This window comes from Spea bombifrons, chromosome 2, assembly GCF_027358695.1.
Source record: "Spea bombifrons isolate aSpeBom1 chromosome 2, aSpeBom1.2.pri, whole genome shotgun sequence".
Lineage (NCBI taxonomy): Eukaryota > Metazoa > Chordata > Amphibia > Anura > Pelobatidae > Spea > Spea bombifrons.
Window position 1 is genome coordinate 97,858,355 of NC_071088.1, and position 14,674 is coordinate 97,873,028.

The window sequence follows — 14,674 nt, forward strand, 5'->3', positions numbered from 1 at the left end:
GCTGACAGAGAATCATCCTCTCTGATGGCCGGTGAGGGTCTGCATCGCACAGACAGACTCCGTTACTGCCCTTCACTTACACTGTGGCTTCTATGAAGCTGCAATGAAAGTGCCTTCAGTAACGGAGCCGGGTAGAGAGGCAGAGCGGTGTATGGGAGGGGGGAGGAGTCAGAGGGGTGTATGGGAGCCACCCTCCAATACACCACTCTGGCTCCTCCCCCTCTCATACGCCACTCTGCCTCTCTACCCGGCTCCCTGGTGTCTTGTCAGAAACGGAGGTTCACAGGAGGCAGAGTGGAGTATGGGAGGGGGGAGGAGGCAAAGTGATGTATGGGAGGGGGAGGAGCCAACGTGATGTATGGGAGGAGGCAGAGTGGAGTATGGGAGGAGCCAGAGTGATGTATGGGGGGTAGGAGGCAGAGTGGTATATGGGAGGGGGAGGAGGCAAAGTGATGTATGGGAGGGGAGGAGCCAGAGTGGTGTATGGGCGGGGGAGGAGCCAGAGTGGCGTATGGGAGGGGGAGGAGCCAGAGTGGTGTATGGGAGGGGAGGAGCCAGAGTGGTGTATGGGAGGGGGAGGAGCCAGAGTGGTGTATGGGTGAGTTATAGTGGTGTATGGGGGGTATTATGAATTTTTAGGGCATATAGGGGGTATAAGGCATATGGATATTAGGCATATCAGGGGGCATAAACATATCTGGGGGTAAAAGGTATATCAGGGGGCTCAGTGGCATATAGGGGGTATAAGACATCGATATTAGGCATATCAGGGGGGCATAAAACAAATCTGGGGGTAAAAGGTATATCAGGGGGCTCAGTTGCATATCACTGGCATATAAGGAGTATAAGGCATATCAGGGGCACAGTGGCATATCAGGGGGCACAGTGGAATCTGGCATATAAGAGGTATAAGGCATATATGGGGCAGAGTGGCAAGCTGGGGGTCAGATGTGCATAACTGGGGGCAGTTTGGTAAATAAAAAAATTTAAACAAGGCTTTTTTCTCAGTTTTTATTAAATATGAAAAATAGTTAACATATGAATTAATATTTACTAATAACTTTGTATTAAAACCTAGTTTGAGAAGCACTGTGTTTGGGTTCTTGTAGCTTTTATTATTATGTCAGTAAAATAAGAAGGTGAATAGAGAGAGAGAGGCCATTGCAATAAAGAGATGAAAGTGTAAATTGTACGTTTTTTATTGCAATTTTTCTTCAATTTAAAATAATGTATTTTTTTATCCGATTAATCGATTAATCGAAAAAATAATCGGCCAACTAATCGATTATTAAAATAATCGTTAGTTGCAGCCCTAATATATAGCTTATATATAGGAAACAAATAAATATAGGAAAAAAACTCAAAACCATGTCGAGCTTTTCCTGATTTAACGGCAGCAAATTAGTTAAGGCGCAACTGTAGTACCTTGGCTAGTTAAATGTGTTCCTATTTGGCCGCAGTATATACAGGTGCGTGTCTTCAAATAAAATTGTCAAGCTTTGGTGCATACTCAAATAGTGTAAAACGATATTTCACTGCTTGTGAATCATATATTAACGTATTGAGAGCTCATCATGACAGAAAGCTCTTTTCCCCCTCTCTGTGACCATGTGTGACCCAAGGACCAGTCACTTTACCCCCCAATGTCTTCCTTTACCCAACTTTAATAGCCTGTTAACCCTAATAGCCAAGCTTTACTTTCAATAATTTCCCATATGCCATGCACAGCTTTTAAACCACTGAAGATATTTTATTTCAACAATAATAAAAACACACACGCACTAGGACATCATCCTGCCTCATAAGAAACAATTGTCTGAAGACAATGGATGCTGCAGGTAAGAATAAGCTGAATTTCACTTTGTAACCTGTTATAACCCTGCTACGAGACAAAATACACAAAAAAAGGAAAATGCAATAAGATCAAAGCAACCAAAACGTGTAGAATATATACACAAAGATTAACATTTCATTATTTTGTCTTGTATGTTTATTCACTCAATTCAACACAGGCTAAAAGACGCAGCATCAACACGTTTACATGCAGTAAATTTTATAAAATTATTAAAATGTTAAATAATAAAACCTTAATAATACATTGCGTGGATAATTGAAATAATTTACCTAGACTGGTGCACAAATAAAATATATAGTTTTTTAAAAAAAAATCTACCATAGTTTAAATGGAGAAATAAAGCCTTTTAAATTAAAAATACACCAAAAAATTTACAACTCTCTCAGAATTTGGTGTTTTTAATGTGTAGCGGCAGTTAATTTTTTGGTTTTATTATTAGAACAATATACAGTAATGAGGGCAGGTTAAGCTCCAAATGGGACCTAACAACAGCGCTTTTAACCATGAACATAATCAGACATCTTTCACCGATGAATACATCTAGAACACCCTGCCATGCTGCTCCTTTTCCTAAAGATTCATTACCAACCACAAAAGAACGAGACTTACCAGACGCCGGGCAAATTCTTTGTTTTCAGAAAGAAACCCATACCCTGGGTGGACCTTGAAAAATAAAAACAGAGGGAGTTATCATACTAAGCACTTAGTCCTGATTCAAAGTCTTAACCCCATACCTTCTGAAAGGGATTTAGAGAGTCCGTAGCTAGCATGTTCAATTAATACCTACAAATCTCTCTGTGTGTACTAATTATATATATATATATATATATATATATATATATATATATACACACATACATATACACACATATATACATATATACATACATACATACACACACACAAACACAAAAACACAAAGTAAGAAAACTGGGGACGGAGATATGCATGACATACTAAAAAAATCCAGCATATCTGCAATATCTATATAGGTATATATCATACATATATATATCAGAAAGAAAGAAACCAAAAATCACTGAATATAAACTGAAGGGATTTTTTATCTTCTAAATTGATCCTTGTTCCTTTACAATTCTCCAGTGTTTAAAGGAACACTGTTCTTACAAGTAAATATCGATTACACTGGGGCAAAAAAATAAAAAGATAAATAAACTATGCTGAAATGGTTAACACTAATTGGGATTTTTTCCCCAGCATATTTGGGAAGAACTGAAGCTGCTCCCTGGTGTGATTACTGAATCCAGCAGCCACCTGCAGGAACTGCCACCAGCCATGCCAGATGCTTCAAAAGCCTTTGATTTCCAGTAGAGATTTCGGCCACATTTAACTCATGTGACATGAGCCAAACAAGAACAGAATATTCAGTTCCTTCTTTAAAAAAAAAAAAATACAAATTCTGGCGTTTCTTCCTTTCTATATCTGAAACAGCTGCAGCAGATAGAGCCATTCAGACTCACAGCTTGGGCCCCGGTTTTCCTAATGGCTTCCATGATGGCATCCATGTTGAGGTAGCTTTTGCTTGTGGGAGCCGGGCCAACACAGACAGCTTCATCCGCCATTTTCACATGAACCTGAAGAGACAAAAATTCTGCATTAACAGATGCTCACAGCAAAAGTAATTACCATCAGCCTTTAATATGGGCAGGAAATTGGCAAATTTTCTTATTTCCAGAATTGAAGCACAGGATTGCACTTGCAGAGCATGGTATGCCAGCAGAAATTTAAATATTCCCAGTATTAGCATTCTAATTAATGCAGGAATGCTATTACAGAAGAACATATACATATAGCAAATAGTCTAAAATATTGTAAAGTAAAGAAAATTTGTTAGTACTTTATTACATTTAAAAATGCAGAACTCACATACCAAAAACATATAAAACATAACAAATCATGTCTTTTTGAATAACAGTAGCATTTCACAACGTTGTAAAGGCAAAGAAGAAAAACGAAAACTATTTTAACTTGTCTCCTGCCTTTTTTCTACTGATTTACAATTTTGTTTAAAAGCGAAGAGGTTATGTTTGCTAGAAGAGTGTTTTTGCATCTTTGAATGTCAGCTTGTGATCAGATTAAGTCAATAACCATTACCATAGGGTATCTCAAGTAATCAACAGCGTAAGCGAAATAATGCCAGCTAAAGTATTGCTTCCAGGCTTTAAAAGGGCCATCATTTTATTTTACTTCTGTGTTTACAAAAACAGCAAAGTTAATTGTGCTGGCTTTGCTGCCCCTTATTTGTGCAATTCTATGTTTCAATACACACATTACATCTAATTAAGTATATGTAAGTGTGTGCTAGTCATGTCCCCTTTCCGTGTTAATGCGGAAGTCATAAGCTCAAATTATTTATATATACACATACACACACTATAAATATCCCTAAAGAGACCCTGCTTAGGTGGTCAGCAGGTAGGGTGATCACAATGGTAAGAGACAAAAATTACATTTTGCCTCTTAAAAAAATAAAAAAAAATTAAATTAAATAAAAACCCCAAAAATAAATATTTTAAGCAACCCTATTGACATTTGGACATATTCAGCAGATTCCATGTATAGAGCGCTTCCCGGAGCAAAAAAAAAGAAAGAAAGAGAGAAAGAAAAATCCCTTTGCAAAAATGGCTCATTGTTAATTACTCAGCTGGACACTGTCTAATAAAACTCTATGGAGGAACGGACTTCATTAGCATTGCCATACAGAATCTGCCCAGTGTGGTGTTTGAGCAGATAAAGCCACATAAAACAGCACGTGACTGAAAACAATGGCAGTGGCCAGGTCTGCAGATAAAGAGATAAAACCAGGTTTAAGTCATTGATAACCTACATTACTGTATACAGCACTGTATTGCTCAAGAATTTTTCATAGGACCTGCCCCTGACCCAAATTTTTTTTTTCCAGCAGTGGCACCTATTCTGCGGAAGAAATTCTACCAAAATTACAATGGCTGGGCAAAATAAAAAAAAATGCCATTCACTTTCGAGGAGCTTAGAGCCTTTAATGAAATTAAAGTTAATACTTTTTATTGGCTCAACACAGAAAAAAGATGGAGGTAAAATTGTGAAACAATGTTACCCTATGGAAATTAGGCAAAACAAGCAAGCATAAAATATGCCTAAGGGGTTAAAGGGTTTTATACTCCTATCACAGGGTCATGCAGTAGGGGAGGAAGAATCCCATTAGGTGACTCTATAATGTTAAACCTAAATCCATATTTAAAAGCAGGTGAATACATAACGTCATTTGTGTCATATTATGGTTTCATACGGGCCAAAGTTGTTGAATAAATACCTTAAATGTTGGGTACTTAGGCACTTATATACTGCTGCACGTGAGATGCGAGACCTTTTACTTCCCTACACTGCCAGCGGAGATCACAGATAAAAATAAAAATGTACTCTGCATTTGCATGTCACTCTATAGGTTACACATTTGTAATAAAACAATGCTTTTTGACTATACACACCACTGGTGTCCATTGGGAATAACGCTGGTCGAGGAATCATTGGGGCCTTCCACTAAATGAAGTGGATGACCCCAAATCATCTGCAACTATTACCCCCTTGCACTCCTAAGTACCAACATTGAGCTCCCACTGTGCAGAAAGAGCTCGTTGTTTGTAATAATTGAAGGCCACGGGGCAGCAGGACGAAGCCCCTCACCAAAAGCACCAACCTTCGCATTACGTCTGACCCTTACACAAATTGGGAGAATAGCTGTTTAAACAAAGGCAAAGTGTGGCTAGAACTGCCTGTACAAACATTTTTAAGACTAAAATTACAATATTGGCTTAATAGATAGCAGACCCGAGGTTTCCACCACTATATTACTATCATATAAATGTTAAATGTGGATGATTTAAATACTAAATGGCAACCTAGTTAGCCTCCTTGCTATTTTTTATGTACGTGTTCTACACACATTAAACATGGAGGATTGTGTGTGTGCGTAATGTAATATATATATATATATATATATATATATAAATCAATGATTGCCCTTACACAGCATTACATCAACAGCAGTCACAGATTAACCATTTTACTGCAAGGTGTTTGAAGCAGTCTATAAAATGTATAAGCATGCACAATAAATCCCTACTCTGGCTAGTTTCATTTACCCGCTTAAACTTAACAGTAGATGCGAGATAATGTAATAGGGAGGAATAATCATGCACCTCATGAGAACCATTAAAATACCATCTTTATAGTAGGCACAAGGTAAGCCTTAAATACACATATTTTCATTTGTAAGTAGAGTTACTTGGATTTATATAGCCGAGGCTTAAAGCAGGTAACAAAAAAAAATACAAGCATTAAAAAAAACAGTAGTTTTTCATTAGCCACAGATTTTACTAATGTATATTTATGTATATTTACAGTAATATCTCCTTTTGGAAGAGAGAGTGTATTAAACCAAATCCTTTTTTTGACACGGAAATCTATAAAGTGCACAGTCTGCAGGGATGACCATGGCTTAAAGTAGCCAAGGGGTGGCCCAGCTTGGGTTACAAATCTGCTAATTCAGGCAAGTTTATTTTATGCTATTTATGCATGGACCTCCTTGGTTATATAAGTGGCGAAACATGGTAATAAAACGTTGGTTAAAAGTCAGTTCTTGCCGATACTGCAGATTTGCAGAGGGTGTCTTGCGTTACACTTGCGCTGATTGTAACTTACATTCTACTGGCTGCTTTAAATAGAAGGTTATTATCCCGAGTACACCGACATTGATGTGATTGGTAATGAAGCAGCATGGGAGTCAGGTAATGTACTCATTCCCTGTCCAGAGCTAATGCAGACGTGTGCTAACATGTCATAATCGTCATAATTCCCATCATCCCCACAGCTAACACACAAGCTGCCTGATTAGACCACAACTCCCAGATGGAGCCATCCCTAATGCGAAGTAATTCCCTTCAGCCTCCTGCTACTTTAGCATAGCCTCTCCAATTAATTAGAATATCACCCTAGAGCTGTATCATTATGGTCGAATTCCTGACTATTCCCTTTCAAAAAAAATAAAAAATGTGCTCCTAGAAAAATTTTAACATGGCATGAACCATTCATTTACTATTCAGGTGATTATTTAACATCCAAGGTAAACAGGCACAAACCGTGGACAAATATCACATTTATAATATTTAAATGAATCATTGAATACAAACATCATTACTTGTGCACACAGTAATTAAAATATGGTATAAATATCTCAACCCACATGTGCATGGGCGCCTGCAGTTAAAATGAGCATTATGATAAAGTACGCAGAAGGCTGCGCTAGGCTCATATTTTAAATTCCATTTCATCATTGTAAAGCTGGTGGTTCAATCACATCTAGAACCGAATAAAGAGTCACATTTAACTCAATATCCTCTCGATCTGCTCTAGCAAGTATTTCAACCGAACCAGCCAAGGGCACACAAAAAGCACAAACAGAACCCACCTTCTCTTCTTTGTATGTCGTTGCATAAAAAGGTTTTCAAGAATATGAAAAGAAAAAACAATCAGCGCATGCTGGTAATTATTATTTTGTTCTAAACCCAGGAGACAGGGAATGTGAGGACAAATGTATTGTTAAAGGCACCATTAAAAAATGAAATATCTGGGGACAGTTAATATTGAAATAAATCTGACATTTTACTCTCAAGAGATATTACAATATATGTAATAAACGCGGAAGTGGAATTTTAAGTGAATCTGTCGTTGTAAGGCATTAAGATAAACAAGACTGTTCTTCTTAAATCAGCCTAACACAACAATGAAATTAATACAAGGTCTCTTTCACTAATGTAGCCCAAAAACAACTTCTCAAAATTAAGTCTCAGGAAAGAATAAGGAGGGCTCTGCCTGGCTGGCACAGGGTCCACTACGGGGTGATGGCGCATCAAATCTTCTCAGGAATGGAATGCTCTTAGCTCTGCTTCTATGAGTGGCTCCAGCATGCCAAGTGGAGGGGGGTAAGAGATGACCTTATGCTCGGACATCTTCCATCCTGAAGCTTGATGAGTGTACTTAAAGAGGGATCAGTCTCAGGGAAAATGTAGATCCCATGTTCCTCTGCCTCTAGACCATGTGGATGGGTCCCCCACCACCCAATACAGGACCGGAACTAAATGACAAGCAAATAGCCTCATCAAATCAATCTATGGTGGCAGGAATGGTGCTGCTCGTGTAAGACCAGATGAACTTGATTAAATGTCAAGGACAAGTGAGTGTTTCATTTATCGACTTTATACTATATGGCGCTAACTTGAAGGCACCTCAGATTCCAAGCACCCTGTTGGATTTCACTCTCGGTCACGGCATTAACTGTTGGTCACGGCACCAAAGCTGGAGCAAGATCTATTTGTTTATATACTTATCACATCACTTAACTATGCTCTACCCATTTAGTGCATTGTGATCCCTTCCTTTTTGAATATTGAATATGGGAAGGAGGAAAACACATCACAAAAGCATGTATTATGGAGAGAAGATGCGTGTGCCCTTATCGTGGTTATATATGCAATGTAGTTTAACACACAAACATGGTTATCCGTTCCGTTGTTAATTAGAATCTTGTGTGTACCGTATTTGCTCGATTATAAATCAAGGATACCCATCGTGTTATATTAGAGGTCGTCAAATAGAGGTCTGACTACAAGACTAAGATCCAGATCTCTGGCAGCCGGTGGACGTCTGTGCGATGCTCGCAGGCAACCTCCGCTGCTGCCGGCACTTCCTCTGGTGCTCATTCATAGAAGACCCGGCGGAAGTGCCAGTAGCAGCAGCGATGGTTGCGTGCGCATCTAGCAGACCTCAACTGGCTGCCCCACTAGTCACTAAGGAATCTGAAGCACAAGGAGAAGTCTAGGGATGCACTGGTAAGTTGGGGAGGGTAAGAGTGGCATATGAGGGGGGGGCATATGAGCTTTCTGGAGGTAGAGTGGCATATAGGAGGTTAAAAGGAATATCAGGGAGGCACACTGGCATATAGGAGTGTATAAGGCATTTCTGGGGGCAGCGTGGCATATAAGTGGATATAAGGCATATCTGGCAGCAGATGGGATAATATTGAGGCACAGTGGCATATAGGGGTATAGGGCATCTCTGGGGGCAGAGTGGCATATAGGGGGTTAAAAGGAATATCAGGAAGGCAGAGTGGCATATAGGGGAGTATAAGGCATATCTGGCAGCAGAGTGGCATAATATTGAGGCAGAGTGGCATATTGGGGGTATAGGGCATCTCTCATCGTTTCTATTAAATATGAAAAAAAAATAGTTCACATGAATTAATATTTACTAGTTAAAAACTTTTTTCTTATAGGGCAGGCTTTTTCTTTTTTTCCTAAATTAATATTCAAATTTTGGAGGGTCGTCTTATAATCAAGCAAATACGGTATTTCCAAACAAAGATCAAGCAAGACTAATCAGCATCATTTGGTTGCATGTATTCAGCAGACATTGCGACATACATGCTTTACATTTCAGTAATTTGCCTTATGCTGCATAATTTGTTTCTAACCTAATATAGCCCCAAACACCAGAGAATATGCAGTCATGTGGATATTTTCTGTTAAATGAGCTCTTGGTATGTCACGTTCTTTTGAATACAGTTTTCAAAATGTTAATGTATGAAGATTTTAATTTTTTAATCACTTAAATATGGAAATCTTAAGAAATTAAGTATTTTGGAAGAAGCATTTTTTTCCATGAGCAATTATTAGTGGCTGTAGGTGGCCAAAGTAATCATTCTGCAGTTAATAGAAATGAAATCCAGTCTTTGATGAGCTAACAAGAACAGAGTTACGTACCTGTATCTGAGACACATCTCCATTATTTGTACAGTCGAGTACCGTACATGGAAATATATGGCACTGTCAAAGGGGTCTTTACACATCAGCTCACACTAATGTACGCTATCCTAATTTACCTGATCATTAGTTTCCAGTTTGTTCAGCTGTAAAGCTACAACCACTAATTGCCTCCACATAACCAAGTCATATCTATCCCGTCCATTTCCCCAGACAGCAGGGAAAATTTATCAAGGGTAGGCATGATAATATCCTGATAAATGATGAGTCACATCGCCTCGCTGTCAGTCAGCCATGGGGTCTTATGCAAGATACTACTCTGTCTAATTACCGAATCTTAGGGCAGAGCGCGAAATACACACCAGGAGCAAGATAAACCGAGCAGCGGGCGATTTAAGCAAGACATGGCAGTCAGAAAAGATTTTCACCCACGCAGGAGTAGCAGATTATGTTCTATAAGGGAGATAATGTTGGTCATGTTTGCTGGGCATAAAACAACCAATCATCACAAGTACGAAAAAAGTAGTTTGGGGATTGTTTTGTGTTATTTTAACTTTAAACCGGAATTTGGCAAGGACAAAACAGCTACGAAGCCTGGCAGTTACCAATTGTCAGATTCCAATGTGCCGGTGAAGAAATGGTAACAACCAAATGTTGACTTTGAATGCTCTGGATTTATCCCATATAAAGCAGATTCTCCCCACTCTCTCTCAATCCTATGATTAAAATGACCCAAAAATATATGCCTTAAGGCTAGGTTTCCACTTGGGTTTTTGTCCTGCGTTTTTTTCTTTATGAAAAACGCCAAGAAAAACGCCAAGAAAACTGCCACTGCATTCTCCTGCGTTTTGGCGTTTTTTATGGCGTTTTAGCCTTTCTGTGGAAATTGCTTTTTTGACCTTAGGCAGTTTTTCCAGCCTTTACACGTTGGAATTTTCACCCAGCTAAAAGGGATTAGGATAAATGGCAAGTATCTGCCCTCTCCTGATGTCATTTTCTTGGTAGAGTTCTACTTAAACGCCCGGCGGACCCTTTTGTCTCTTTTCTGTGGTTTGTATGGCATGCTTTATTCCGAATGTCTGCTCCTCTAGGAAGATTGGCATGTTTGTTTCAAATGGTGTAAAATTCAATATGAACTTTGTTTTGTGTGAAACTGTTTGTTTCCAGCCTATCTCTCGTAGGACACACAGATACTGGGTCCATCCTCTGCATTCTAACTGTGGAAAAACGCCATAAAAAATGCCAAGGCAAAAAACCCACATGGCTTTTTCATGATGTTTTTTCTCTCCCATAGACTTCTATTGGAGAAAAACGCCAAGAGTTCCTTGCAAAAAACGCCAGTGTCAACATGCTGCGATTTAGAAAAACTGCCACAGAGCCCAAAAAAGCAGTAAGACGCTGAAAAAAGGACTGGAAAAAACGCCAAACAGAAAAAAGCCAAGTGGATATGGCATTGTGCGATTTCCTATTGAAGAACAGCTAACATCTGGACGCAGCTTACTTTTTCACAAATAAAACGCCGTGTGGCTGAATTGGCGTTATTATGGGCGTTTTTGCAAAAAAAAAAAAACCCAAGTGGAAACCTAGCCTCATAGTTCTCACCGTTAAGTTCACTCTCTTCCCCTTCATGATGTGCTGCTGATAAGTGTTGATTGGGTCAGGAATCATTTGTAATGTTGAGGTGAGGATAAAAGAGATCATTCGATTTAATGCTAGTTCTGCCACATTTAGACAGAGATCTCAACTTTCAGGAGGCAAAGGAGTCTATTACATTAAACGCAATATCTCAAATGTTTTTACTATGTGATAAACACAAAACCACAAGCTAGAGGTAACTTTATTGAAAAGAAAAAAAATACACTAAAAGCGGTGATGCCTCAACAAGTCTATGAAATATTTCATAATAAACGCCACATTGTATTCCAATAACATTAATAAATGTAATTGTAGTGCTGGCTTGTATCAGTGGCTTCGCATTGGTTCATTGGACATATGGTGCAGCTACTGTACCTCTCTCACCACCCTTCCCTACACACTTGATAATGTACCCAATATTGATGTATATCAATATCTGAGGATACCAATATAAACATTAGTAAATATATCAATGTAAACACAAAGCAGATATATTGGCTTCATTTTATTAATTTTCTTACCCCCCATGACATTTCTTCCATGTTGCTGTTTAGCTGTAATTTTCTTCTCTCTCATATACTGTACCCCCACACAAAATTATATAGTTGTTATAAGAAGAGCTTTCTTTAGATATCACTATTTTGATATCTAATTTACTATAAAAAATATGGCGACACATTTTTTTAAAAAAAGCACTTTTTATGAGGATTAGTTGAAAAAAATCCTTTACTGATCCACAAAAGCTAATGAAAAAACTGCTAAATAGATTCTAATATTTGTCCTGTATTTAGAAATACCCAATGTATTGGGGGTGTTATAGGGCAATAAGTACAAGGGCATATTGCTATTTAAAAAATCTGGTCATTTTGCACCCATGTCCTATTTGGGACATCTTTGAAGCCAGTCAGTTCAATTTATCCCCACCAAATCATATATGTTTGAAAAGTAGAAAACCCAGGGTTTTTAAAGCCTTCCATGCACCAATTCTACCAAAACCCTTTATCAAAACTTTTTGGTAGCCATTTTTTGCATTTTCTTTTCTTTACACACACACACACATTATACTTCAGGTATGAATCTAAAGGTCCTGGTATATGTCACTTCAACCCCCCCCCCCAATGTGTCTTCAGCAACATCTGAGTACAGAGTCCCGAGTACAGTGATATCATTCATGCAGGGGTTTGTCAGGTTGTTTGGGGGTAAAAAGACATTTGGGAAAAGCGCAATTTAGATTTTCAATTTGGAATTTTTGGCATGTGATTATTCTGCCCCCATCTACTAGTTGGGACACATTTGAAGCCAGTCAATTCAGTTTACTCCCATCAAAACATATGTTTGAAAACTAAACACCCTAGGGTATTTTAACTCTTTCTATGCACTAATTCTACTACAAGCTATTAAAGTTTGTGGTAGCATTTCATGTGGGTTTTTTCCCCACACACACACACACACACACATTGTACTTCAGGTATGAATTTACCGCTCCTGGTATGTGTCACAGCCAAACAACACCTCAATAAGTGTTCAGCAACATCTGAGTACAGCAATGCCACTCATGCATAGGTTTGCCAGGTTGTTTTGACATTTGGCCCTGTATCTATGTCCTATTTGGGACATCGTTGGATGCCAGTATTTTTACTTTTCCATGCAATGAGTTTTGTGAAGATACCGCACTAATTTTAAGACTTGCTCCTAAAAAAAAATCATATATGTATATATGGACTTTTATTTTCTTATATTTTGTTGGAACAGGATGATTGCCCTGATGGTGACATAATTGTAGAATTATTTTTCCATGTTACCACATTTTCATTATTATTTATTTTACCCACAAAAATTGTATATTGCTTTTATGTTTCTTTTGAGGGCAAGAACAGCTTTATTTTGAAATCATATCAATACATATTACAATACATACTGCATTTGCTCAATCACAAGATAACCCTCCAAACTTAGGAGAAGGTAAGGAGAGAAGAAGAGAAAATGGAGAGAAGAGAATGAGTGGCACATTATGCTTGCTTACCCAAGTTTAAAAGGCTAACTCATCATTAGAAAACTATTTTGCAATTAAGTTACATAGCTAGAAACGTCCAAGTTTTCCATGAAAACAGCAAGGTGACTGCAAACAGTAGTGTGTGTGTGTGAGATATTACTAATATATATATATATAATATATATATATATATATATATAATATATATATAAGAAATTAGCATACATCAATTATGAACACATAAGTCTATATTTTTTGCTACTTTCTATTAATTTAGATTTTGTATTACCGAAAGTTCTTTAAGCCAATATAATAGAAGTATTAATACCTATCGTTTACTGTCAAATATCAGTCATTTAGATTATTTTACCATGGGATTTTGCTACGCTCTTCTTGTTCATTACAAGCCGAGGCTAACCAGAAACCCTGCTGTGTTAAAAATGCCAAATAAAATGACAGTGCATTTAAGGCTTTATGCAATACCTTCTTTTGTTCAAATACAATTACTGGCAACCAATCTTTACTTAGCAAAAACTTTCAGTTCATCACATTAAACACTTAAGAACTGCTATAAAGTGTGCATTTTTCTTTAATAAGGGGGAAAAAAATTCGTTGGTACTACAGATAAATTTGAAAACTAAGTTAAACGTGAAATATCTAATGTCATTGCAGTATGCAGAAAAGCAAAATATAATGTGTATGTGCTGCAAACGGCGTTCGGTTCCATTACAGAATATCAGCTATCGTTAACAGGATTTGCCACTGTACTTCCCTACTTAAAATCTGAATGAATATTCTTGTTCGTAATGAGGATACAATACTAAACCCTATTTTCACACACTGTTACCTACATAGCAATCCCGGTCAGTTAATTGTGCAACATGCTGACAGACAGGTTTAGTGCTATAAAGGCTTTACCCTTGCTTTATGTCATATCTTTTACAAAAGTCTTCTACTTAAACTACAGTCAGCAAAATCAAGTACACTTGTGCCAGTATGGGTTCGTCTAAACAACCCTGTGCCAAGTTTCTAAATCATTTCAAACATTCTAGTTGGAGACATGCAGATAAAAGGCACAAGGCATGTCTCTTTTTGATTCCTTCCTTAAGAGTGGATTTAGATGAGCCAGGCAGTCCCACTTACATACTGCAGTTGCACTGTACCGCAGAGGGCACTATAAGATGGGAACCTGTGACTAGCTGCCATCCTCAGATTTACTTCCACCGGTCAGAACTATTTCTATCCTCCTGTACTGATGAGGTTTACCAAGATTAGGCTACTCAACTCCAGCACTCTGATGCAAAACTATGTACAAAGCAGTAGGGACATGAAAATCAGAGAGCCCATAAGATGGGAAACCAAAAACTGACACTT

General features: G+C 38.0%; 1 protein-coding gene across 1 annotated transcript in view; it reads right to left on the reverse strand.

The window, feature by feature from the left end:
• Window positions 1–14,674, reverse strand: part of PCCA (propionyl-CoA carboxylase subunit alpha) — a 167,036-nt gene that overhangs the window by 140,860 nt on the left and 11,502 nt on the right. The window contains exons 5-6 of the mRNA XM_053455323.1: window positions 3,337–3,450; window positions 2,465–2,518 (exon numbers count right to left, since the gene is read on the reverse strand). Coding sequence (XP_053311298.1) covers window positions 2,465–2,518; window positions 3,337–3,450 — 168 coding nt within the window. The remainder of the gene's footprint in view (window positions 1–2,464; window positions 2,519–3,336; window positions 3,451–14,674) is intronic.